General features: G+C 45.9%; 3 protein-coding genes across 6 annotated transcripts in view; 1 reads left to right on the forward strand and 2 right to left on the reverse strand.

Moving 5' to 3' along the window:
* Positions 1-739: 739 nt before the first annotated feature.
* FAM187A (family with sequence similarity 187 member A) lies at positions 740-2,186 on the reverse strand. Its single transcript, XM_059996473.1, has one exon. The coding sequence runs from the start codon at positions 2,028-2,030 to the stop codon at positions 786-788; it is 1,245 nt and encodes a 414-aa protein (XP_059852456.1). The 5' UTR covers positions 2,031-2,186; the 3' UTR covers positions 740-785.
* Positions 2,187-2,195: 9 nt separating this feature from the next.
* DNAAF19 (dynein axonemal assembly factor 19) lies at positions 2,196-6,563 on the reverse strand. 4 transcript variants are annotated; one of them, XM_059996474.1, is made up of 5 exons: positions 6,345-6,370; positions 5,505-5,576; positions 4,698-4,849; positions 4,165-4,297; positions 2,196-3,490 (listed from the first exon to the last, which is right to left on the reverse strand). In XM_059996474.1, the coding sequence occupies exons 2-5, from the start codon at positions 5,532-5,534 to the stop codon at positions 3,059-3,061; spliced, it is 747 nt and encodes a 248-aa protein (XP_059852457.1). In that variant the 5' UTR covers positions 5,535-5,576; positions 6,345-6,370; the 3' UTR covers positions 2,196-3,058. The 4 variants fall into 4 exon arrangements, with proteins under 4 accessions (XP_059852457.1, XP_059852460.1, XP_059852459.1 ...); XM_059996477.1 differs by lacking the exons at positions 5,505-5,576; positions 6,345-6,370 and adding an exon at positions 6,491-6,563; XM_059996476.1 differs by lacking the exon at positions 5,505-5,576 and having other exon boundaries at positions 6,345-6,412.
* A 102-nt stretch (positions 6,564-6,665) lies between these two features.
* EFTUD2 (elongation factor Tu GTP binding domain containing 2) overlaps positions 6,666-24,698 on the forward strand; it is a 33,169-nt gene continuing 15,136 nt past the window's right edge. Inside the window, exons 1-11 of the mRNA XM_059997734.1 lie at positions 6,666-6,735; positions 9,771-9,879; positions 12,572-12,737; positions 13,396-13,474; positions 15,799-15,874; positions 16,355-16,420; positions 17,182-17,217; positions 18,355-18,445; positions 19,377-19,459; positions 21,451-21,617; positions 24,038-24,162. Of these exons, the coding sequence (XP_059853717.1) occupies positions 9,775-9,879; positions 12,572-12,737; positions 13,396-13,474; positions 15,799-15,874; positions 16,355-16,420; positions 17,182-17,217; positions 18,355-18,445; positions 19,377-19,459; positions 21,451-21,617; positions 24,038-24,162 (994 nt within the window). The 5' untranslated portion in view covers positions 6,666-6,735; positions 9,771-9,774. The remainder of the gene's footprint in view (positions 6,736-9,770; positions 9,880-12,571; positions 12,738-13,395; positions 13,475-15,798; positions 15,875-16,354; positions 16,421-17,181; positions 17,218-18,354; positions 18,446-19,376; positions 19,460-21,450; positions 21,618-24,037; positions 24,163-24,698) is intronic.

Below are 24,698 nucleotides of genomic sequence, written 5' to 3' on the forward strand. Positions count from 1 at the left end.
CCCAGAGTGGACTCTGATCTGTTCGGCAGAGGCTGGGGCTGGGGGAAGGGGGCAGGAAGTAGCCTTGGACAAGACACAACTTGCTTCTTATCACTGATCATCTTGGGATACCCAGCCACCCCCAGCAGTGGCCATATGACAAATCCCATCTCCAGCCCTGCTCTGCCCTGCAGCCCTGCTGCCGGCCCCCCACAGCCTTTGCTTCCCACCCCTCTTCTCACCCCCAGCCCCCAGCCTGGGTGCAATCTGGCAGGAAAGTCCTGAATTCAGTCTCCAATTTCCTCACCCATTTCCCCTGTTGTAGTCTCTACCTGTATTCCCAAACTCACCATTTCTACCTGCCAGTCCCAGGATGAGGCTGGGAAAGAGGATACACACCAGGTACCCCGACTCTTTTCTTCCTCCCTCTGCTACCCCCAATTCAAACCGCCCACTTAGCAATCCTCGAAGGCAAGAAAATAAAGCACGTTAAACACTGTTCAACACCAGACAGGTGATAAATGTTAGGTTCACAAGAATTCTTCCTTCTCTGAAGTCAGAAGACACGTGTACCCTGGCTACTTCCATCTCGCTTCAGTCCCCCATCTCCCACCAGCCTCGGGCCTCCCCACTTCCCGGATTGGGTCTCAGACTCGCTCATGACAGCAGGGAGCAGGTTATAGCTAACAACTTTGTCCACATGCCCTGCCACACATCCCAGCTCAGGATGCCTATCCAGAGGCATCTGGTACCATTTAACAAACACATTTGAGCACAACTGGTCTTCAGAGCTGGGAAGAGAGAGCCTAGGGGGAGAAGTTGGGATAACAGCGGAATAAGTAACAGCAGCAACGACAGAGGTGAATAGTGATGAAGACTGCCGTGATGAGCAGGTAGCCTATCAGGGTGAGCACCAGGGCAGCCCGAATCTCGGGGTTGGAGAACGAGACTGGGTAGCGGCCTCGAGATGTCACGCCCAGTCGGAGCCCAGCGATGCGCACGCCCTGCCGCCAGCAATAGTAGATGCCCCGGTCTTCCAGCTGGGTGAAGCGGATGTGGAGATGGTTGCCGTGGTCGATGAACACCCTCATGGACCTGTTGACGCCCTTTAGGTACTGCGTGCGGTAGAGGTACTGTTGGTCCTTGTCCCAGGCCACGGCATGCTCCGGCCGGGCCCCGGGACAGGAGATGATTAGTCCATGGCCCAGCCTCTGCTGGTGGAACTGAATGGGCACCGGGGGCAACCAGGGCCGGCTGCCCACTTTGGCCACGTAGCTGAAGAGGGCCATCACACCCTCCTGGATTTTCTTCTTCTCCTCGCAGGGCACCAGGCAGCTCCGAAGCAGCAGCTCGGGGACGTGGTCTCTGGCCTTGGCCCGGAGCTGCCTGGGCACAGCCCGTGAACCACAGGACACCACGTCGGGCAGTGTCTTGCGGTAGCTGGGGGAGAGGCCTGGGCTCTGCAGGTAACACAGGCCAATGCGCCACTGCTCCCCGCGCACCCCGCAGCGGTCGCAGGGGGTCCACTCCCAGAAGGTGGTGAAGACACGGAGGCTCCCGTGGTACTCATCTGCGAAGGGCTCCTGGCCCTGGTCCTCGAAGGTGGCCACCATCCTCTCACTGCTCTGGATGTCCACGTCGTAGGCGTAAAAGTAGTCCCCCTTGCGGGTGCCGCAGAAATACAAGCCTGAGTCCTCGGGCTGCGCCCGGAAGACCAACAGGCTGAACATGTGGATGCTGAAGCGGACCAGCATGTCGCTGCCCACGCGCACCTGGGCTGCCTCCGTCAGGACCCGCCCATCAAAGTCCGTCAGCACTTTGGTGTGGCCGCTGCCGAGGTGCTTCTGATAGTACCAGACGACAGCGGACACCTCCTCGGGCTTGCAGTGGCAGGGGAGCTCGAAGCTCATGTCAGCCAGGTAGGCTGCATTGTCGAACATCAGGAACGCTGGGCAGGGGGTCCTCTGAAAAATGTTCTCCTTCTCCACGATTTCAAAGGCCTGGAGGCTCCCCAACACCCACAGGAGCACAGTGGCCTGGGCCAGGTTCATGCCTGTGCGAGGGAAGAGTCAGAGGGGGCGGGGCAGAACCTAGGCACTAAAGGCCTATGGGGCTTCTAGAAATCACTGCTGGGAGGAGGCATCTAGATGAGGAAAGGATTCAGCAGCCAGGAAAAGAAGCAACAATCTGCAGAGGAAGCTGCCACAGACAAGGCAATTTATTCCCAGTGGATGTACAAGATGCCCTTCTAACGTTCCGGACGTGATCTTGAGGGAAAACCATTCTAGAACCTGGCCCTTTGTCCCCTTTCTAGAACACTGGCACTCACTCAAGAATGGGTCAGGGGAAGCCAGAATAAGAAGCAAGGGCCCAGGTACCAGGACAGGGGAATCTCTGCCTCTCTGTTCCAGGCCCTGCCCTGCCTGCCCGGGGGAAAGGTCCTCCCTTTGGTTAATCCAGGAGTTGAAGGCAACTCTCCTACCTGCACATCTGGCCACCTGAAGATGCCTGGGAGGCTGGCCAGGCCTGAGCTGATGGCTTGGGGTTTTCCCAGGCCCAACCTGCACGGGAACTCAGCCCCTGGAGCTGGAGAAAAATACTGCACCTCAAATGAGGTAGCATTTGATCGTTTATTGATTAAATGTCCATTCTGTTGGTTTCCAGTTACAAATACTCTTGTTAAGAGCTATGGAGATCAGTATTAATTTATCATGGAAGATTAACAATTTTGCTTTTTCCTTTTTTTGAGTGGAGGCTATAACTGGTGGTACCGGTGTTTGGTTGGGTGCTCACCCACCTCTCAGGGCCATGGGCTAGCAGACTGGCAGACTCTAAGGGTGGGAAGCAAACGTCTTTCAACTTCTTGGGCCCTTGACCATCCTGTGGATCTAACAGTTCAGAATATGGAGCCCTCAAGAGGCTGGAGGAAAAGGGAAAATTCAGTTACTGCTTTTGTTGTGAAACTTCCAAGACCAGAGGGAGTTAGGTGTGGGCTCTTCACTACAGTCTTGCAGAGCCCTCGAGACAACGAAAAACGCCTCCAGTGACCACTGGGGGCCTCTGAAGGTAACTGCTCCCATCAGTCCACATGGTACAGCCTCAGCAGCTCTTGCAGAAGACTCTCCTCCTCCTGAAGCCCACCAGGCTGCTCCCCCAGATCCCACCCCTCCAGGCTGGGGGTGCCCATGGCCTGCAACTTCTGAAACAAGGCTCTGCAGCTCTCTCTCTCCGCATGGCTCATCAGGCTCAGGTTCAGGGTGAAGCGGCCGGTGCTGGCCAGGCTGCGCAGGATTCCCAGCACCACCCACCGGTCAGCTGGCCTCACGTGATCAGCCAGCGCCATCAGCATCTCCCCTAGGAGTCCAAACCCCACATCTATCTGGAAGAGGCGGCCCAGCTTTGGGCCCCCGAGCTGCAGCAGGGCCTCGTAGCGCTCTGACCCACTCCGCAAGTATCGCCGCCAATCACGGTAGAACTCAGCCGAGGTCTCGGGCTGGAGGCGTGTTTTCTCCTGGATCGCAAAGGAAGGAAAGAGAGTACAGAGCTCCTCCAGCTGCTCTGTGACAGTGAGAGTGAGGGGAGCCTGTGGATTTTCATCTGAGCTCTAGTATCACTCTCTGAGCACTGGCAAGGCTGCGGTCCCTGTGGGCCTCATTTTCAGATGAGGGAACAAGGGATGGGATGGGGAGGGAGGGTCCCAAGGAACCCAGGCTGTGATTTGAGACTCTCAGTTGTACCAGACTTTTCCTACTGATGAATGTGGACATAGCCCTGCTCTGCAAGACTAAGTCAGAGTTTACTCTGGGCAGGGCAGGAGAGGGGGTAATTGGAAACCTCGGGAGGAGAGAAAGGAACTCAAGATGAGTATTAAGGATATGACAGGCTGGATCTCCTTCCCAACACCGCCAGAGGATCATAGGCTCTATACCATATAACTCGACGCAGAGCAGCCCAAAGCTGATCTGGGAGTGGGACAAGGACTGACTGACAGGGGCCTGCCGAGCCCACCTTTCTGACTTGTTCTGGTTGGTTTTGGCCTCACCACCCGTTGGTTGCTTTTCTTTCTGGGATTGGAGGCAGAAACCTGCCTCTGTTGGCTTTACATGAGAAATAAGGAAAACATATGTGTTATAAGAAAACAGGGTTGGAGGTTTAAGGCAGAGAATCCTGCTGGGCCTCACCTACCGGGGAGATTTCAGTGGTTTCATCCTGGGAGGGCCTTCCCTGAATAGTGTGACAGTTCCAGGGCACAGTCTTCTTTCCTCCTATCTTGTCCTTCGGCTCCAGCGGCTTCAGATGTGATGCAAGGACAATACCCCTACAGGCAAGGGACAGAGATTAGGGGATGGACCTAATGCCATCTGTAGGTGTGAGGTGGCTGGACTTTGTGTGATACCGGCTGAACCTGTTGGCAGGCCAATATGACAATGATAATAACAACAACAGCAACAATAGCTGACAACTTTTGAGCACTTTCCACGTGCCAGATATTGTGCTCAGAATCTTATGTGCGATAACATTTAATCATGACGGTGGTTACTCTCTCTTACGGATGAGGAACAGAGGCTCAGATAGGTTAAATAACTTGCACAGGATCACACAGGTAGCAGAAGGTACGGCCAAGACTGAGCCCACAATTGTCTGACTCCAAGTGCACGCTCTTATCCACTATGGTAAACCATAACAGGAGAGCCTGAGAAAAGTGGCAGTAAGCCGACCTGAACTCCTCATAGGAAGCCACCCTCTGTTCCACTGCCCGTAACTTGGCAGCATTTTCCCGTTTGTACTTCTCATCAGCAGTGAGTGCAGCCTGCAGCTCTTTCTCCAAAGCCTTGAAGTCAATGATGTCATTCCTTTTCATGGCCTGTGCCTGGGAAGGCAAAGGGAATGAATGTCAGCAGAGGGTGAATAGCAGGGGTGGGGGGTTGCATCTGGATTCTTTGCCAGCCCACAGAATGACCCCAAAGCTGTCAAACTCTAGATGTCTAGTCACTTATCTTGAGGAGGGTGTTATAAAAATCTAGTTCTCTATTTTACAGAGGGAAGCTGAGTTGCACAGTGAGGTCTTGCTTAAGATTTGTTGCCACTGAAAATAGTCTTGACTTTCAATTTAGTGCCTTGTCTTAATTTTGCTCTCTGCCTCTGAAAATATTTTTTAATTAAAGTATAATTGACATACAATGTTATATTAGTTTCAGGTGTACAACATAGTGATTCAACATTTATATACATTACAAGATGATCACCACAGTAAGTCTTGTTGCCATCTGTCATCATTTAAGGTTATTACAATAATATTGACTATATTCCCTATTCTGTATATTACATTCTCATATATTTTATACCTGGAAGTTTGTGCTTCTTAACCTAGTTCGTCCACCCCACCACCCCCTTCCCCTCTGGCAACCACCAGTTTGTTCTGTTTTGTTTGTTCATTTGTGTTTTAGATTCCACATATAAGTGAAATCATACACTATTTGTCTTTCTCTGTCTGACTTATAATATCCTGTAATGCTGTATAATACCTTAGCATAACACCCTCTAGGTCCATCCATGTTGTTTTAAACGGCAATTTTTCATTCTTTTTTATTCTGCCTCTAAAAATATTTTAGCATTGGTGCTTTGGCTGAGGAAGCATTTGGATTTCAGAATTCAGCCCCTTCACATTTCCACATGGACTCACTCTATAGCGAGTTGTGATAGAGGCCCTCACACAAAAGCAGAACTATTGTAACCTACTCTTGAGCCCTGGGATAAAATTCCACTCATTGTTAAATGTCTTTAACGAGGAATGATACTTTCCACCCAAACCAGATTCAGTGACTGAGCAGGAAATCAAGTAGAGGTGGCAGAAGAAGGGGCTCAATGATCCCCGTTTCCAAATCCCTCTGTCCAGCCAGGGCTGGAGCACAGATTCCTAGGTTCTTGGGCAACCTCTTTAGCTCTGCCACTGTACTTCTGCAGCCTCCGCATATCTGAGGCTGATTGACCCGTTCTACACGGAGATCACCTATATGGGTTCTAGTCTTGGCTCTAGCATTTCCTTACTGTGAGACCCCTTTGACCATCAGACTCCTAGTGCACTAAGCTAGATTACGTGGTGAAGTCATCATCAACAGCCCTAGGGCCGGGAAGCTTGAGGTCTACAACCAACCCCTCCCTCCCCCTCCACCCCAACATGGGTAAGCTTGAAGACCAAGAAGGAGGCTGGGTTGGCCAGGAACTGAACTCAGGTGTCCTGGCTCCTGTCTAGTTCTGAGCCCTTGCCAGTCACTGAATAAATAGAACACCTAATCCTCCTGCCCCCTGACCTTCACCCCAGCAGCCAGCACCCTGGTTTCCTTTCTTTGGGGATCCCCAGTTACCGCCAGATCACGTCTGCTCAGCGTAGACCACGCCCAGCAGCTGTGGTTGCCCAGCAACTGCTCTAACAGCCTGCCCACGTGACCTCCCCGAAGGCCCCCGTCAGGGTAGCCCCGAGGCGCCTGATCAGATTCTCGCCTCCTCGGACCTTGTTTTCTTTGGAGCAGCCCACGCCTTGGTTTGGGGACCCACAACTCCGCCTCGCAGGTTCCTGTGTCCGCGGCCGGCATTCTTCCGAGCTGGTCCACAGGCAAAGGGCTGTCCTCCGAGGCAGAAACGCGACCGCGGCGCCTGCGGGGTCCTTCCGAATAGCGGGCGCAGGCGGTGCGGCGGCGTTGGACGGAAGCGCGGTCTCCGGCGGCCTACTCGGAGTTTCTGGCTGAGCAGCGGGAGGTGAGTTGACGCGGGTCCACGGCATGGGAAGGTTGCTCCTGTGGGATGGGAAATTAAATAATGGCAGATGTGGAGGAGACGTTATATGCTGTCTTCTCCTTTCACTTTACAGATGAGGCGGGAAAGGGAATGAAGGCCCTACCACACCGCCCTCACACACACACACAGATTCCGGGGTTCCCTCCTGTCCATCTTTAAAACCCTTTCCCGGGGCAGGGGTCGTTCTTGCACTGTCCCTGCACCTGTCTCACTCCCTCTTCCAGCTGTGCCGCCTTCACCCTTTCTCTACCAAGCTCTCTCCGTCCTTACTCTGTTTTTCTTGGAGAGCCTGCGTTGTAGCGGGAAGCTGCGGTGAAGTTTGGTACCGAAATTAACTAATTTGTGCAACTGTGGGCAAGTCAGCTATCTTCTGGGTGCCTTGTTGGAGTCACTCATTTAGTCATTGAGCAAATGCTGATTGAGGTTCTATTTTGTGCCAGGCACCGTTCTAAGTGAAAAAAAAAACAGTCCTTGCTTCAACTGTAGTTGGAGAGATGACAGTAAATACACGAATAGATACGTGTCAGTTAATGATAAATGTTAATAAAAATAATAAAACAATGAAAGTGGGGGTTGGAGAATGTGTGTATAGGTGGAGCTTTTTTTTTTTTTTTTTTTTTTTGCGGTACGCGGGCCTCTCACTGCTGCGGCCTCTCCCGCTGCGGAGCACAGGCCCCGGACGCGCAGGCCCAGCGGCCATGGCGCGGCATGTGGGATCCTCCCGGACCGGGGCACGAACCCGCGTCCCCCGCATCGGCAGGCGGACTCTCAACCACTGCGCCACCAGGGAAGCCCAAGGTGGAGCTTTTTTTAGAGTGACAAGGGAAGGCTTCTCAGAGAAGGTAACATTTTATATAGTAGAGAACTGGGTGAGATGAAGGAACAAGGTATACATGCCCAAGGGGAGAGCATTTTGGAAGAGAATAGTAAGTGCAGTGGCCCTGAAGCAGAAATGAGGTGGGTTGTTCCATGGACAGCCTTCTGTAAAAATTTCTGCAGGCATTTCATGGGTGTCTTGGGAGAATGAAATGTGCACAGATGTGGTAGCTCTTTGGAAGTAAAAAGAATCTCTATGCATATGAAAGTTTCTATAATAATTTACATTTAATTATTAGTGCTTGGAGCTCTTAATTCTCTATTTTATCCACAGTTAGCACTCAACAGGGGCATTGAGGGAGGTGGCGGGATTAACCTCATGAAAGAAGTATCAGTATTTCAAAATTAAACATTCTGTTCAGTTAACATTTATCCATTTTCTACTTAGGTGAAGCGCTGTCTTGGTCATTGGCAGGTGGGCACAAGGAACGCAGGGTTCCTGTATTCAAGAATGGCCAAAAAATAATGCTAGCTAACATTTATTGAGCCTGGAACTGTAATAAATTGTTTACACAGCCTATTTTGCTTAATTCTCATAACCCTTTATGCAATGGGGATTAATCACTTTATTTTCCAATTAAAGAAACAAGCTTGGAGAGGTGAAATAACCTGAAATGACATAGTTATTAAGTGACAAAGTTGGGATTCAAATCTAGGTCTTCCAATTCCAGAGCCCTGACCATTAACCCACACTCTGGTCTGTTGCCTATTACTGTAAGCTGTATAGGTGTTGGTGAGGGTAATTAGTACAGTTAACTACCATTCATGACAGAATTAAATGCTGATAAAGACACTAAAGGCTACAGCAGTATAGGAGAGTGAGAAATTGAGGCTATAGGAAGGCTTGAAGGAGGTGGTATTTGACCTGTTACTTTGAGTAGAATTTCTGGAATTGAAGTGGAGACAACCCACAAAATACTTATTAATTACAAAGAGAAAGCATGTAACTTTACAATGGAAAGGGCTGGTAGGCACCACCATAATCAGTGGTGAAGTTAACATCACCACTGATGGGACAAATTAAAATCATATGCCACTTGTTAGAAGATGCACTGAAAAGAGCACAGCATCACTTCTGTGATATTCTTGCCAAAAAATGCATAACCTGAATCTAATCATGAGGAAACATTGGCAAACTTAAATTAAGGGACATTCTACAAACTCACTAGCCTATAATCTGCAAAAGTTTCAAGTCACAGAAGTCAAAGGAAAGACCAAGGAAGTGTTCCAGATTGAAAGAGACTAAAGACATGACAGCTAAATGCAAACATGGAATCCTGGATTGGCTCCTTTGCTGTGCAGGAGATTATTGGAACAGTCTGTGAAACTTGAATGGGGGCCTGTGGGTTAGGTGGTAGTAATATGTCAGTGTTTTCTGATTTTGATGGTTGTATTGTGGTTATGTAGGAGAATGTCCTCGTTTGTAGGAATCACATGCACTAAAAGCAGGGGTTGGCAAACTTTGTCTGTCAAGGGCTAGATAGTAAATATTTTAGACTTTGTGGGCCATATGGTCTCAGTGGCAGCTACTCTGCTCCGCTGTTACAGTGTGAAAGCAGCCACAGACAATATAAAAGAATGAGCATGGCTGTGTTCCAATAATGCTGTTTTTATAGATGCTGAAATTTGAATTTCATATAATTAATTTTCACGTGTCATGAAATATTATTCTTTTGATTTTTTTCAACTATTTAAAAATAATAAAAAACATCGTACCTTCAGGACTATTTGAAAATAGTTGGCAGGCCAGGTTTGGCCACAGGCTATAGTTTACCAACTGCTGCACTAAAGTATGAGGAGGCGATGAGACATTGTGTCAGCAACTTATTTGCAAATAATTTAGGAGAAAGAAAGTTATGTGTACTATTTTTGCAACTTTCTGGTATTTAATTATTTTAAAATTAAAATTTGTTTAGTATTAGAAAAAAGAAGTGGGTGAAGTATATGTAAACAGAAACAGGAGTGGAACAGACAGGAGGGGAAGATGCAGGGCTTTGGAGGAGCAGTCAGTGGGTTGATGTAACTGGAGAGGAGACTGTGTGTGGGATATGGTCAGCCACAGGCTAGGGCGGAGGCCTTGATTACCTTGCCAGCATCTAACTCTTCTCCTTGAATTTTAGCATCATGGATACTGACTTGTATGATGAGTTTGGGAATTATATTGGACCGGAGCTTGATTCTGATGAAGATGATGATGAATTGGGCAGAGAGACCAAAGATCTTGATGAGGTAAAACAAATATATACTTTTTTCATCTCTCTTTTTTAAGAAAGCAATAAAGTAGTAACCATAAATTTGTTTTCTGTGTCTATGAGTCTGTTTCTGTTTTGTATATAGATTCATTTGTGTTGTGTTTTAGATTCCACATATAAGTCATATCATATAATATTTGTCTTTCTCTGTCTGGCTTCACTTAGTATGATATTCTCTAGGTCCATCAACACTGCTGCAAATGGCAATATTTCATTCTTTTTTATGGCTGAGTAATATTCCACTGTATACATGTACCACATCTTCTTAAATCAGTCATCTGTTCATGAGCACTTGGGTTGTTTCCATGTCTTGGCTGTTGTAAATAGTGCTGCTATGAACCTGGGGGTGCATGTGTCTTTTTGAACTAGTGTTTTTGATTTTTCCATCATCCCTTCTCATTTACTCTAGATGTTCACCCCAGCAATTCTCCCCTCTCTCCCATGTCATTAGTTTTCTCTCTCTACTAGATCATCCCCATCAGCATACAGATATGCTGTTGTTTCATCATAAAATCCTTTCACGACCCTATAGCCCCCTGTCGTTACCTCCCATTTCCCTGTTTCCCAATGCGGCACATCACAAAAGAGTTGTTACTTGCTGTCTCCAAATCCTCTCCTCCCATTTTCTCTGAATCCAAGTTTTGTTGTTTTGCCTCTCCCATTCCACACAGACTGCTCTTGTCAGGGTCATCGGTGACCTCTGCCGCAGACCCAGTGCTCATCCTGCTTGACCTGTCTGCAGCATCTGGCCCAGCTGATCCCTCCCTCCTTAAAATACTCTCTTCCCTTGGCTTCCAGGGAATCCCCTGGTTTTCCTTCTCTTCTCTGGCCGGTCCTTCTCAGTCTTTGCCGCTGGTTCCTCCTCATCTCCCTGACCTTTTAACTGTCAATGGGCCCCAAGGCTCCATTCCTAATGTTCTCTATCTACACTCACTCCCCTGGTCATCTTATCCAGTATATCAAATCCCTTCTATTCCCTGAGGACTCTCAAATTTATATCTCCAACCTGGACCTTTCTCTTGAACCTCAGGTTTGTATGTCTAGCTTTCTACTTGGCATCTCTACTTGATGTCTAATATGGCATCTCAAACTTAGCATATCTAAGGCCTAAACACAGAGCTTCCCCATCCCCTGTCCCCTGCTTCTGCCTCCAACCTCCTCTTACATTCTTCTTCATCTAGTAAAGACAGGGCCATTCCCCGGTTGCTCAGGTCAAAAACCTTGTCTCTTTTTTTTCACTCCTACTCTGAATTCACTAGAATACATTTTTTACTCTATTTTTAAAATATATGCAGAATCCAACCTCTCCTTCCATCTTCACAGCTACTCCTCTGGGCATAAGCCACAATCACTGCCATCTCTCTCCTGTATCACTGCAGTAGCCTTCCAACTAATCTCTCTCCTTTTAGTATATCTCAGTATGGGAACCAGAGTGAGTCTTTTAAAACAAAATCCTGATCATATTACTCCTCTGCTCAGAACTGCTAGAACAGGACTTCTTAGCCTCGGTACCATTGAGGTTTGGGGCCAGATAATTCTTTGTTACAAGGGCTGTCCTGCGCTTTATAGGATATTTAACAGCATCCCTGGCTTCTACTCACTAGGTCCCCCACACACAGAGCCAGCTGTGACAACCAGAAACGTCTTCAGACATTGCCAAATGTTCCCTGGGAGACAGAATTGTCTTTGGCTGAGAAGCACTGTCATAGAGTAAAGTTAGATTACTTAGAATGATCCAGAAGATCCTACATGATCACCTCCTGTGAGATCTCAGCTTATACTGTTCTCCCCATTATTTACTGAACTGGCTTCCTTGCTAATCCTCAAAGTTGCCAGCGTACCCTTGACTCAGGGCCTTTGCATTTGCCGTTTCAGCCAACTAGAATGCTCTCCCCCACTTACTTGTAGAACTTATTCTCTCTTCCCTCAGATTTTTGCTCAAATGTCATCACCTCTCTTTTTTGCATTGCTATATTACCAATACCTAGAACAGTGCCTGGCACATAGTAAGTGCTCAGTAGATATTTGTTGAGCGAGTGAATTAACCAGGGTGTTTTGGAACATAAAGGGTTATGTAGTAGCCTCTTTTAATCATTTGAAAGACTTTTTAGGAGAAGAGGGCATAGCTTTGTTTAGTGTTGCTTGTGACTGTGGGTTTTAATTTATAAGGAGGTGAGTTCGATGTCATTTACGAAGACTCACTTTCCAACAGGGAACTGGGCTGTGTTGTGAGTGAGTACTGTTGTTATTGGAAGTATTCAACAGAGACAGGAATACGTAGAGAGAGTTCATTCATTTAACATGCTGTGTTCTCAGGACACAGAGATAAATAGTGATCAAAGAACTCCCGTCCTATGGGATTCCTAATACGTGAGGCATAGGGCAATATCCAGAAAAGTGCCTCCAAGCTTGATCCATTTGTGACCAATGGCCTGCATTTAAGAAAGGGTCCATTTGAATCAGGAGAGCCGTCCATACCCATGGCTTACAGTCTTCTCTTTGTGAAGGATCATGCAAGAGTGGAACCTGCCCCACTGACGGTAGCACAGAACTCAAAATAAGAAGCTGTCAGGCATGTGAAGTCATTGCTCTTAACTCGTGTAGTGTATGAGTCACTGAGCAGGAAAAGTGCATGCCTCTTCCAACCTCCTTCCGTCTCTTGCTTTTAGGTCGATGATGATGATGATGACGACGAGCTGGGAGATCATGATGAAGACCACCCTGGGATGGAGGTGGTGCTGCATGAGGACAAGAAGTACTACCCCACAGCTGAGGAGGTATATGGTCCTGAAGTGGAGACCATAGTTCAGGAGGAGGACACCCAGCCTCTCACAGGTGAGTCTGGAGGCACTGGGCTGTGAGAGGTGAAATCGAAACTAGAAAACTTCATTTCATAGCCATCAGCAGTCTTGAAAGTTCAGTGAATGAACTGACTAGTTTTTCTTTCAGGTGGTATTTCTGGATTGAGATTCAATTAACCCTGTTTTGATATTCAACAGAACAGCTTGTTACCAAGCAAATAAGTGTTACTTCTTTCTTTATCTAATACTCGTTTGGGTTCTTGAAGACAGTTTTTAAGTTCTCCCTCTGGTCTGATACGTTTTTCCATCCAAATAATACCAGTTTCTTTAACTAGTCCTCACAATGCTTATTTTCCACTTCCTTAATAATTTTCATTGATCTTCTGGGAAGTAGTTGCATTTTATAAATACAAGGAGAGATTTTGAACTGACATTGACCTCATCCTATATCCAGTCCCTCTCCCTTCCTCCCACAAAATGAAGTCCAAACACCTCAGTCCACAATTCAAGATCTTTCAGTGTCTCATGCCAAACAGCGTTCCCAGAACTTTCTCAACCTGAGTGGTCCTCGAGAACAACATAAATTGATGTCGTATATCATCCATTCTGAAAGCTCAGTCTAATGGAATAGGGCTCTGTATTTTTATGCTTTACGCCTACCTGCACATCACTACTTTTTTTTTTCCTCCTAGAACCCATTATTAAACCGGTGAAAACCAAGAAATTCACTCTGATGGAGCAGACATTACCTGTCACGGTATATGAAATGGAGTAAGTTATAAGGTCTTGCAGCCTCTCTGCACGAATATTGTAGGTTCAGTTTGTTCGTGGAGGTAGGAGGTGGTTTGTGGTTGAAGTAAACAGTGAATTTTTGGGGCGGTGGTGGTGAGAGCAGTGGCATCTGTTTGTGCCTGAGTCATTTTGCCGACTTCTCTCTATGACCAGGTTCAGCTCTGTCGCTGCCTGCTGCCAGATCTAGTCTGACAGATTTCAACTTTATTTATGTATTTATTTATTTTGGTGGGTAAAAGGGCATATCCCTGAGCTCTTTATTATTTATTTAATTTTTAAAAATTGGGGTATAGTTGATTTGCAATGTTGTGTTAGTTTCTACTGTACAGCACAGTGATTCAGATTCTTTTCCCTTATATGTTATTACAAAATATTGAGTATAGTTCCCTGTGCTATACAGTAGGTCCTTGTTGGTTATCTGTTTTATATATAGTACTGTGTATATTTTAATCCCCAACTCCTAATTTATCCCTCCCCTCCCCTCCTCTTTCCTCTTTGGTAACCGTCAGTTTGTTTTCTCTGTGGGCCTATTTCTGTTTTGTAAATAAGCTCATTTTTATCTTTTTTTTTTTTCTTTAGATTCCACATATAAGTGATATCATATGATATTTGTCTTTCTCTGTCTGGCTTACTTCACTTAGGATAATAATCTCTAGGTCCATCCATGGTGCTGCACCAGTGAGTTATTGTGAAAGCAAAAATCTCTTCCTACAATTTGCCAAAATTTTCCTTCAGCTTATATCGTTGCTGAGATATTTAGGCTCAATCTTAACTTTCTTCTTGGCTCTCATCTGGACCTCAGCCATTTTCTCTTCTTCCAAACCTTTAGTTTGGTATTAGAAGCCAGCCTTTGAGACAGAATTGGGTATTGTCAGTGTTGGGGCCACCAGAGCCTGTTTTGACATGGTATGGTTGCTAAGTGTTTTGGGAACATAACAACTCTTTATTTTGAAAAGGAGGCACAGGTAGGTAGATATGTGTAGAATAATTTAGACTCCTCAAACTGCAAACTGTTTTTGAAAATATTTTCATTGATGAAATGCACTTATAAGGCTCTCATATATTGAGGAGCTTGTGGCCCGTTATTAGATAATGAAACCTTTTTTTTTTAAAACATGTTGACATCTTGTATGTCCGAAGGAGTAAGGTCCCTTCTGAAATGGTCAGCTCACCTGCCATCATTCACACTTTTTTTTCTTTTTTAATATTTATTTATTTGGTTGCACTGGGTCTTAGTTGCAGCTCACGGGCTCCTTAGTTGCGGCAGGTGGGCTCCTTAGTTGTGGCATGTGAATCTTATGTGGGATCTAGTTCCCTGAGCAGGGATCGAACCTGGGCCCCTTGGGAGTGCGGAGTCTTAACCACTGTGCCACCAGGAAGTCCCCCATTCACACTTTTTTTTTTTTTTTTTCCGGTACATGGGCCTCTCACTGTTGTGGCCTCTCCCGTTGCGGAGCACAGGCTCCAGACGCGCAGGCTCAGCGGCCATGGCTCACAGGCCTAGCCGCTCTGCGGCATGTGGGATCTTCCTGGACCGGGGCACGAACCCGTGTCCCCTGTCTCGGCAGGTGGACTCTCAACCACTGCGCCACCAGGGAAGCCCCATTCACACATTTTTGAAACAACCTTTCAGTTTTCTTCAGAACTTGCGTCACATTCTTTTGTGTTCTCAGTGGTGATTTTTTAAAAAAATCTCCAGTCTTTGAAAGCAGGCTTGATTTTTCAGAGCCAAAAGTCATCTGAAGGCTATTTACCATAAGTAATGCGGATGATAAGCAAGAAAGGCAGGGTTGGTTTTGATCAGAATGGAACTCCTCTGCTCATCATTAATGAGATGAGGTCTTCTTTTTTTTTTTTTTTTTTTTGAGATGAGGTTTTCTTGAAAGCCTTGTTAACCAACTGTGACGGCAGTTTCAGAAGCAAAGCTCCCAAAGTGATTTGAAGTCCCCTTGGCATCAGTGGTATAAATGTATAACATCTAGCCTGAATGTTTTGAACTGAACAGTACTCATGTATGTGTGTGCTGGTATTTGGTTTTTTCTTTTTGCTTGCTTTTCAAATTTCATTATTTTACTGTTGAAATCTCCATGACGTTTCACAGGTCGTGTCTCCTCATGAATAAGTCCGTTCCGTTCCCAAAGACAGAACTGTATGGAGGTAGAAACTCACTTCTGCCTCTGAGCATTCTCCAGTTGGTCTGAAAGTTGTTCCTGGCCGAAAATACCTAAAACACCTTTGTACCACCCCCCCCATTTGAAAACCTTTGGCAAAGTCCCTTTTGCTCTTTTCCCTTCTCCTTTCAGTTTCTTGGCAGACCTGATGGATAACTCGGAGCTGATCAGAAATGTGACCCTTTGTGGTCATCTCCACCATGGCAAGGTGAGAGAGCTTTCGGCTACTTGGAACAGGGTTGCTCTTCGTTTCTGCTCATTTTTTCAGCCCTCAGAGTCACACGTTGGGGTCTGAGGCCATAAGGCTGGACCTCCTCACTCTGGGGGGCCTCCATGCCTATTGTGAAACTGAGCTGTGAAATTCTAGCTTTTCCTGAGCAGCAGATGGAAAGCTAAGCCACTTGCATGCCTGAGCCTTGTGTCTACATCTGGACAGAAGAGGGGAAATTGAGCCTTACTCTGATTTTATAAGTTTTCATTTCCTGGGGGATGGTTGTCTAAGAAAGATTTCATCTTTCATTTGAAAATAATCCTGTGGCTTCATGTTAATTCTTTGCTGTCCCATAATCCTCCCTGCTCTTCTTCTTCCTCTCTATCCCTAAATTATGTGATGTAGTGAGAACTGGGAGAAGGGTAGAGTAGATTTTTCTCTGTGGTTTGCAGAACTTAACTTTCTCTTCCCTTTCAGACATGTTTTGTAGATTGTTTAATAGAGCAGACTCACCCGGAAATCAGAAAGCGCTACGACCAAGATGTGAGTAGAAATTCTGTTGAAGGTTTAGGATGAACCATTCAGAATATACAGGGATGGGTGTCTCTCTCCTTCCCCTTTCTTCCACCTTCCCACTCTCACTGTAAATAATGATGCATATAATACGCTGCTTTATAATTGTAATTTCTGTTAATAGACCTTAAGAAAATAACTTCAGCTTTCTCAGAAACATAGAAATACTAGTGCGCAGTATTTTTGGATGATCTGTTCTGTGCTTGGGATCCCTCCTCTGTTCTGATATATCCTGACTTCGATAGCCTATTCTTTCCTGTCATAGTATTAATAGCCTCTCTATAAATATAATACAGTTGGACCTTGTTTTCATGATAAAGTTAAGCGCCTGTGAATGAGGCCAAGTGGGGCTGCAAGTCTCAGTGCAATAAATGTTCAATCTTGGCCAGATTGACTGTTTTGACGTTCAGGGTCCCATGAGGGCCGGGCGTGTCTCCCTGTACCACCGTGAAAAATTCAGTGCATTTGATATAATTTAGCTCTTCCGTCATACCTGGTCTTTAGCGACTTCCTCCACTCCCCAAAAAACCACACACCCAGGAGCATTTTCCATCTGGGAGGGTGCTGGTCTCATTGTCTGAAATTTCTGTAGGGGTACCCTGTTTTCTTCCATCTGTTCTCCTCCTGAGGCAGAGACCCTGGAGCTGGGAGGTGGTGAGGGAAAGTGATTGATGGTTTGTGTGGGAGAGGAGTCTGAATTCAGGAGGTAATTACAGTTCTTTTTTTTTAAGCTGTGCTACACTGACATCCTCTTCACAGAGCAAGAGGTAAGTGTGCCTTTGGAAGTCTGATTGTTGTCCACAGCAGGCCCAGCAGTAGTAGTTTTGTAGGGAATGTAGAAGAGCTTTACGGTAACATTTTGGTCCATACCACACACCTCCCCACCCTCACTCCCACCCCTCATCTCTTTATCTCCCTGCTTCTCTCGGTCATCCTATGATCTATAACTTGAAAGAGAGCTGGGTAGGCAAACTGTAGGGTAAAAGGGGGGACCCTCCTATCCTGGGCTGGATTTAATTTAGCCAAGTAGGGCAAATGCTAAGAGGTCATGTGTACATTTATGCTATAAGTTCTGCAGAAGCTAAACATGATTTTTAAAATGACATCGTCCTTAAAATCTGTAACGTGACTCCATCCATATGTTGATCTTTCTGGGAGTAGCTTCTCCTGGGGAATGGGTTCGTCTGTCTTTGGGCTTCTCTTCTGTATAAAGGAGTGAGCATACATTTTTGTCTTTCCCATTCCTACTGGTTGGTCTTCCTTTCCATCTGGATCTTTGTCCCTCCCCTCGAATCCCTTGTTTCCCCCTCTTCTTTATTTCTGTCTCTCTTAAATGACCATATGGAAAGCACAAGAGTGTAAGTACTGTGATTAACCAAAGGAACCTTGAATGGTGCTGGCATATGTTAAGCACTCAACAGATACTAACTATTGTTTTTTTATTTATATGTTTGACTGGAGTTGTTTTAATACTTATTTTCTGTTACAGCTTTTATAGTATATTTTTAAGAAAACCTAAAGTGCTGCAGATTGTTTCTTTTTACTTGTACTGTGCTAAATTATTTTTGTTTACAGTGTATGAGGAGGATAAGATTTTAGGACTCTGGATTCTCTATTAAGGTTTAATACTGCTTTGCTAGCTTGTTCATTTTTTTATTTTTACTTTTTTGTATTTGAACCAAATCCCCACCCCGCGCCCCCGTCGCCCCAGTGCTTTTTAACATCAAGATTGTTCATCTTTAAGGTCATTCTGGTTAGAGACCTAGGTAAAAATCATACCCATTACAAGGAGAGACATCAGTGTAATTTACTAGCAACTGGAAAGATCCAAGAGCAGAATGAATCCCTCCTGCATAGGAAGAAGCCTTGATCACTCTCGCCCTCTTTCTCTCTGCGACTTTCAGAGGGGTGTTGGCATCAAGAGTACTCCTGTGACAGTAGTCTTGCCAGATACCAAAGGAAAATCCTACCTCTTCAATATCATGGACACTCCAGGTAGGACATTCCTTGACTTTTTACCATCAGAACCCTGTCCTGTTTGTTTCTTTTGCTTCCAGAACAGAGCAGAGCATTATGTCTTTGTTTTTACATTCCCTTGCCTTCATTGAGTTAATTTTCTTTTTTAACTGTCTCCTTTGCTTCTAACTAGTTAATTAGCCAGCAGTGTACTGCAGGCCTTCTATTTTGTTCCTCTCTTGACTCTGCTGTAGAAGATTTAAATTTGGGAGAATCTTATTCACTTACTCATTTCAGCCTGCGTCAGCCCATGCTAGACACTGGGGCAACAAAGCTGAGTTAGACATGGTCCCGGCCTCAGGCAGTCTCAGTCTTTTGAAGGAGACTATGGGAGCACGCACCGATGGCTGGGGGACATGCAGGTTACCATAGAAGCAGCATACCTCACCCTGTGGCTGACTTTCTCTTTGAGAAGGACCAACTCAGGGTTCCCTTTTTTTAAATAGGAAAATTTGGGTTTTGACAGATTGGCCTTCTTTGCCCCATCAGATGCCCGATGCCCTCGTACCTCTCAGCCCCGACCCCTACCCGCACCCACCAGCACCACCTTGCCAGGAACTGGCTCACGTGCTCCAGGCCCTCCTTTGCCCTGTTTCCTGCTTCCAAATTGTCTTCTGTCCCGCAGAACTCTGTTCACTGCTGATTAGACTGGTTTAGTCTGCGAGTTGAATGTGTTGTGCCCTCCTTGATAAAATGCTTTCTTTATGTTTGGGGGCCTCCTGTATAAAAGCGTAATCCAAGGATGTGACTCTAACGTAGAACTTGGCACACTGCAGGGAGCTGTGGGGAGAAGAGAAGGCGGTATTTGTGGGTTCACATGCTTTGCAGTGCCCCACAGACCACGTACAAGTTAATCGTGCCTCATCCTGCCACCGCACAAGTGGCGACTTACTTGGTATTTGCTTTTCAGGACACGTGAATTTTTCTGACGAGGTCACAGCTGGCTTGCGCATCTCAGATGGAGTGGTCCTTTTCATCGATGCTGCTGAGGGCGTAAGTCTGCGTCAGTTCCCTCAGGACCCCTCTTCCCTGTCATGTTTGCCGCACACAATGCCCAGAGCTCTGAGTGAGCTGGGAATTAGAGAACGTGAGAGTCTGTGGGATTAAGGCTCACCTTTGCTCTAAAATTAGGGCAACAAATGAAAGTCAAAATTAGTTCTCAGTGAGTCCCTCACTCCCTGCCCAGTGAAGCTCAAAATGATAGGACCCATTGTCATTCAGAAACACAAAAATGACAAAGGTAAATAAAAGGGAGGGAGGAGAATTTTAAATGTTAATTAATTTGTCTAAGGTAAAGAGAGATTAGAGTTAAAAGGCCCAAAGATTAGGTAATTTGGCTAACCTCATTCATGTTGTCATCGGTGAGATAGCCAGCAGAGGGAGCCAGGGTTACCTTTTTAAAAATTGACTTCATCTTGGAGTAATTTCAAACTTACTGAAAAGTTGCAGTAGTACAGAGAACACCCTCATTTGTCATTCTGTGTCTGTACATGTACATATGCACTCACACGTATGTGTTTTCCCCTTGAACCATTTGAAAATAAAATATTTCAGAATGTATTTCCTAAGAACAAGGACATTCACTTACATAATCATAATACACTTACCAGAATCTGGGAATTCAACGTTGATACAATATTGTTGTACAGATCTTTTTCTGTAGACCTTAGTCAGTCTCACTAATTGTCCCAATAATGTCCCTTATAGAATTTTTTTTCCTAATCCAGGATCATGCATAACATTTAGTTTTCATGTCTCTTTTAATTGGAATTCTTCTTTTACCTTTCTTGGTCTTTTATGACATTGGCATTTTTGAAGTATATAGGCCATTTATTTTGTAGACTGTCTCTCAATCAGGGTTTGTCTAATGTTTCCTCATGATTAGGTTCAGGTTATTTGGGGCAGGAATACTATATCAGCACAGTTGTGATCTTATTAGTCCATCACATCAGAAGGCCCATGATGGTGATGTTAACTTTGATCACTTGGTTAAGGTGGGTGTGCCAGGCTTCTCCAATGTAAAGTTACTGTTTTCCCCCTTTGTAATAACTGATTTATGGGGCGATTACCTTGAGTCTATGTATACATGTTATTCCTTATCAAACTTTACCAGTTTTATCATCCATTGGTCATTCCTAGCTTATTGATATAATAGTTGCAAATGGTGATTTTCTAACTCTTACTATTTGTTCTATATTTATTGGTTGGAATTCTGTTGTAAGGAAGAGATTTCCCTTCTCCATTTGCTTATTTATTATCCGTATGGATACACGGATTTTTATTTTACTCGGCGGGTTATAATCCACTAGTATCTTTATATCTTTTGATACTCTAGTTATCCCAGATTTGGCTAGTGAGAACTCCTTCAGGCTGGCTCCTTTATCCTTTTGACATGCCCTGTCTTTTTTCAGGCACAAAAAGATGTCTTAAACTCATCTTGTACTTTCCCTGCCCCAATCCTGGAATCAGCCATTTCTCCATAGAGCTTCGGCTCCTTATAGTGAGCACAGATACTTAGAAACAAAGGTCAAAGTATGTTCATTGCTACTGGGACACATTGTTTCTAGGACTTTCCACTGAACACAGATAATATACACCCATACGTATCTGTAACTGTTTCTACACATACATATTAAAAACTATTAACACAGTAGAAGAGAAGAAAAAAATCAATTTATCCTAATACCCACAATTCCATTTCAGCACCACAGCTTCTTCCCAAGCCTTCCTTGGTTCCTTCTCTGGCACTGAGAAACCTGGCTCCCAACATCATCAGTGTATTTATTCATTTCTCAATCCTGCAAGGTCACCTCTTAAAATTCCTGAATCTGCCATTGGGCAAGATACCCTCTGCTTCCCCCCAACAATCTATTTCCTCTTTTCCACATTCTTCATATTTTTAAATAGCACCTTTTTTGGCTCTGCTCTGGACTGTTCTGCCCTCTTTGCTCTCATCACCACCTTCTGAGCCTTGTGTCTCTCAGGTGATGCTGAACACAGAGCGGCTGATCAAGCACGCCGTGCAGGAGAGGCTGGCGGTCACCGTGTGCATCAACAAGATTGACCGGCTGATCCTAGAGCTGAAGCTGCCCCCCACTGATGCCTATTACAAGCTGCGTCACATTGTAGATGAGGTCAACGGATTAATAAGGTAGAGGAACCCTGGGAGTGGACCTCCTGTCCTCGGCACTCTGGTTTTTATAAATCTTAACCTTGAACACCTCTGGGGGCAACTCTGATTCCTTGGCGTGCATTGACAAGCTTGTTGGACACAGCTAGAGGCGCATTCTGTGGCTCTGCAGGGATTGACTCCACCTCCTTGGCCTTGTTAACTCTGCTCCTTAACCAGATATGCAGCTCGCCGCACGTCCTCAATTTAGTACTGCAGTCAGTACCCTGAGCTCTAGAATCAGTCTCGTCTTCTCAGAACCAACCATGTAAAGTTGGGCAGAGTCCTTAAGCTCATAGAGCCTCAGTTTCTGCTTCTGTAAGAAGGGAATAGTAATATTTGCCCAATGAGATGTTACAAGAAATTAAAGACAGCCAATGTAACACACTTAGCACAGTGCTCAGCAGACAGTAGCTGATTGATGAGTAATGTTAGCTGCTATTACCTTACTGGTACAGACTCAGTAAGAGAAGGAACTGTTGGCTTTTATTTCTTGTTGAAGCTGCTTTTCAACAAGATGGATTTGGGGTTTATGAGTGATGGTTGGGAGACCTTAGAATACAGTACCAAGGTGGCTTTGAAGAATAGCTTAAATATAGTTTTTTTTGGCCACACCGCACAGCTTGTGGGATCTTAGTTCCCCCACCAGGGATCCAATCCGGGCCCTTAGCAGTGGAAGTGTGGAGTCCTAATCACTGAACCGCCAGGGAACTCCCTAAGTATATTCTTAAAGACAGTTTTATCTGTAGGCTGAAGGATGTACTGGATGACTTTTTGAGGCCTGTTGAAGGACCTGGGAGGAGGCTGTCCTCCTGAGAGAATTCCTCTCCAGCTGAGGATCAGGGACAGTACTCTCGTGGCCAGGGACAGGTTCACCTTCAGACACCCCACCCCCGCCACCCCCCAGTTTGTAATGCTGGTTCTCAACAGGGGTATCTTCTCCCTGTCACTGGAAGGGCTGAGAATGACTGGAGCCCGTATAATGGCCGGAGTCCAAAAGATGAAATGATAAACTTCTCTAAAGGGGGGACGGCTTGGACAGGGCTAAATCCTGATCTACCAGAGTAGGAAGTCAAGAAGTCACATCTCAACGACCAAACAAGAAATAGCTACATGGGGCTTCCCTGGTGGCTCAGTGGTTAAGAATCCACCTGCCAATGCAGGGGACACGGGTTCAAGCCCTGGTCCGCGAAGATCCCACATGCCGCGGAGCAACTAAGCCCGTGCGCCACAACTACTGAGCCTGCGCTCTAGAGCCTGCAAGCCACAACTACTAAGCCCACGTGCCACAATTACTGAAGCCCGCCACCTAGATAGAGCCTGTGTTCAGCAACGAAGAGCAGCCCCCACTCGCCGCAACTAGAGAAAACCCGCGCACAGCAATGAAGACCCAATGCAGCCAAAAAAAAAAAAAAAGAAAAAGAAATAGTAACATGAACATATTATTTAGAAATATCGAGGTGAATGCTCTAGAAGTACCTTTAAAAGAGTTGAAAGCAATTGCCTCTGGGGACCGTAACTTGGGAGTATGGTAGGGGAGTACTCTTGATAAGCCAGTACTTTTATTTCTAAATTAAGAAATTCCAGGGACTTCCCTGGTGGTCCAGTGGCTGAGACTCTGCGCTTCCAACACAGGGGGCCCGGGTTCGATCCCTGGTCAGGGAACTAGATCCCACATGCCGCAACTAAGAGTTCGCATGCTGCAGCTAAAAAGATTCTGCACGCTGCAACTAAGACCTGATGCAGCCAAATAAATAAATATTTTTTAGAAAGAAAAGAAATTCCGTAAAGCAGGGTGTCAGAAAGGCTAGGGTTGTGGATTTGATCCCTGTGTACAGCTGGTTTTGTTATAAATGCTAGTGAACTTGGGGTGCTGTGGCTTCTGCATGGCTTTTAAGACCGAACGTTTTAACGTGAATTTGTAAAGCAAAGCCAAACAAGGCAATAAAGAGTAGGGCAGTGAGAGCAGGGGGCAGAGTTGCTTTTTCTTCATTCATTCATTCATTCATTTACTTATACTGGTGTTTCTGTTTGTGAAATTGAGATTTCTCTAAAATGTTGGATTTCTCTAATCTTATCACATTAGATTAGTTTCCTGTGTTCCAAGGTCTTTGTCTCTGTCCTCCAAGTTTCCCCTTGCCCGGCGCAGTTAACTTCTTAAAGATCACGCAGAATGTTTCCAGCTCTGGGAAATCACTTTGTTACTGGGGGTTAGGGTACAGCTCCATCATGTCACTTTCTTGGACCAGGCTGTTGGCAAAGCTGAGTGTATTATGCAAGCCCCTTCTGAGGGTGAGGGCTGGAAAGAAGCTGTGATATTGAGTCCCTGCGCCCTTCACCCTTGGCATCGCGCCGGCATTGCTGCCCAGCTGGCTCTGCACTCACGGCTGTCTCTGTTTCAGCATGTATTCCACTGACGAGAACCTAATCCTTTCCCCGCTCCTGGGCAACGTCTGCTTCTCCAGCTCCCAGTACAGCATCTGCTTCACACTGGGCTCCTTTGCCAAGATCTACGCTGACACCTTTGGTAAGCTCTGGCTGGCAGTCTGTCTCTCCAGCTTCCCCAGAGTCATGTGTGCCTTTCCTGCTGAATGGCTTAGAAATGGGCTTCATGCCAGAGTTCCCTGTCGGAGGCAGGCATTTTATCAAGTGTTGTCTTCACATCTGGGGCTCTTTTTGGCACCTAGGCTCCTTCCTCAGGCTAACTGCTTTCCAAACAATAAATAGAAGGATAAAGGTGCCTGGGAAGAAATGGGTGAAGAGGGAGCTCAAGTTAGGAATAAGAATCTCTCCTAGAGTGAAACAGATTTTGTCAAGAAGGAATTATCCATGGCCCCAAAGCCATCCAGGCCTCTCTCAGAGATGGAATTTCTCTCACTGGTTGTGCTTCTAGCTGTCTTTCCAACTGTATCCAGGCAGAAGTTTTGTAGGCCCACTTGAGAACTCCATTTGGATTTGCAGCCCATTGGGACGTCCAGTGGAATGATTTTATAGGCCCCTGGAGCCACAACACCAGAACCCTGGGACCAGCTCCCCAACTCTCAAGAGGTTCCCGTGCGCTCC

Source organism: Delphinus delphis, chromosome 19 (assembly GCF_949987515.2).
Source record: "Delphinus delphis chromosome 19, mDelDel1.2, whole genome shotgun sequence".
Taxonomy (NCBI): domain Eukaryota; kingdom Metazoa; phylum Chordata; class Mammalia; order Artiodactyla; family Delphinidae; genus Delphinus; species Delphinus delphis.

Excerpts from the sequence above, each read along its gene's own strand:
- FAM187A (XM_059996473.1), bottom strand. The coding sequence starts at position 2,030 with ATGAACCTGGCCCAGGCCACTGTGCTCCTGTGGGTGTTGGGGAGCCTC.
- DNAAF19 (XM_059996474.1), bottom strand. The coding sequence starts at position 5,534 with ATGGATGGACCTAGAGGGTGTTATGCTAAG. Across the intron at positions 4,298-4,697 it reads GCTTCCTATGAGGAGTTCAG|GGGTATTGTCCTTGCATCAC; the intron begins GTCGGCTTACTG and ends CCTTGCCTGTAG. Across the intron at positions 3,491-4,164 it reads AAACCACTGAAATCTCCCCG|GAGAAAACACGCCTCCAGCC; the intron begins GTAGGTGAGGCC and ends TTTGCGATCCAG.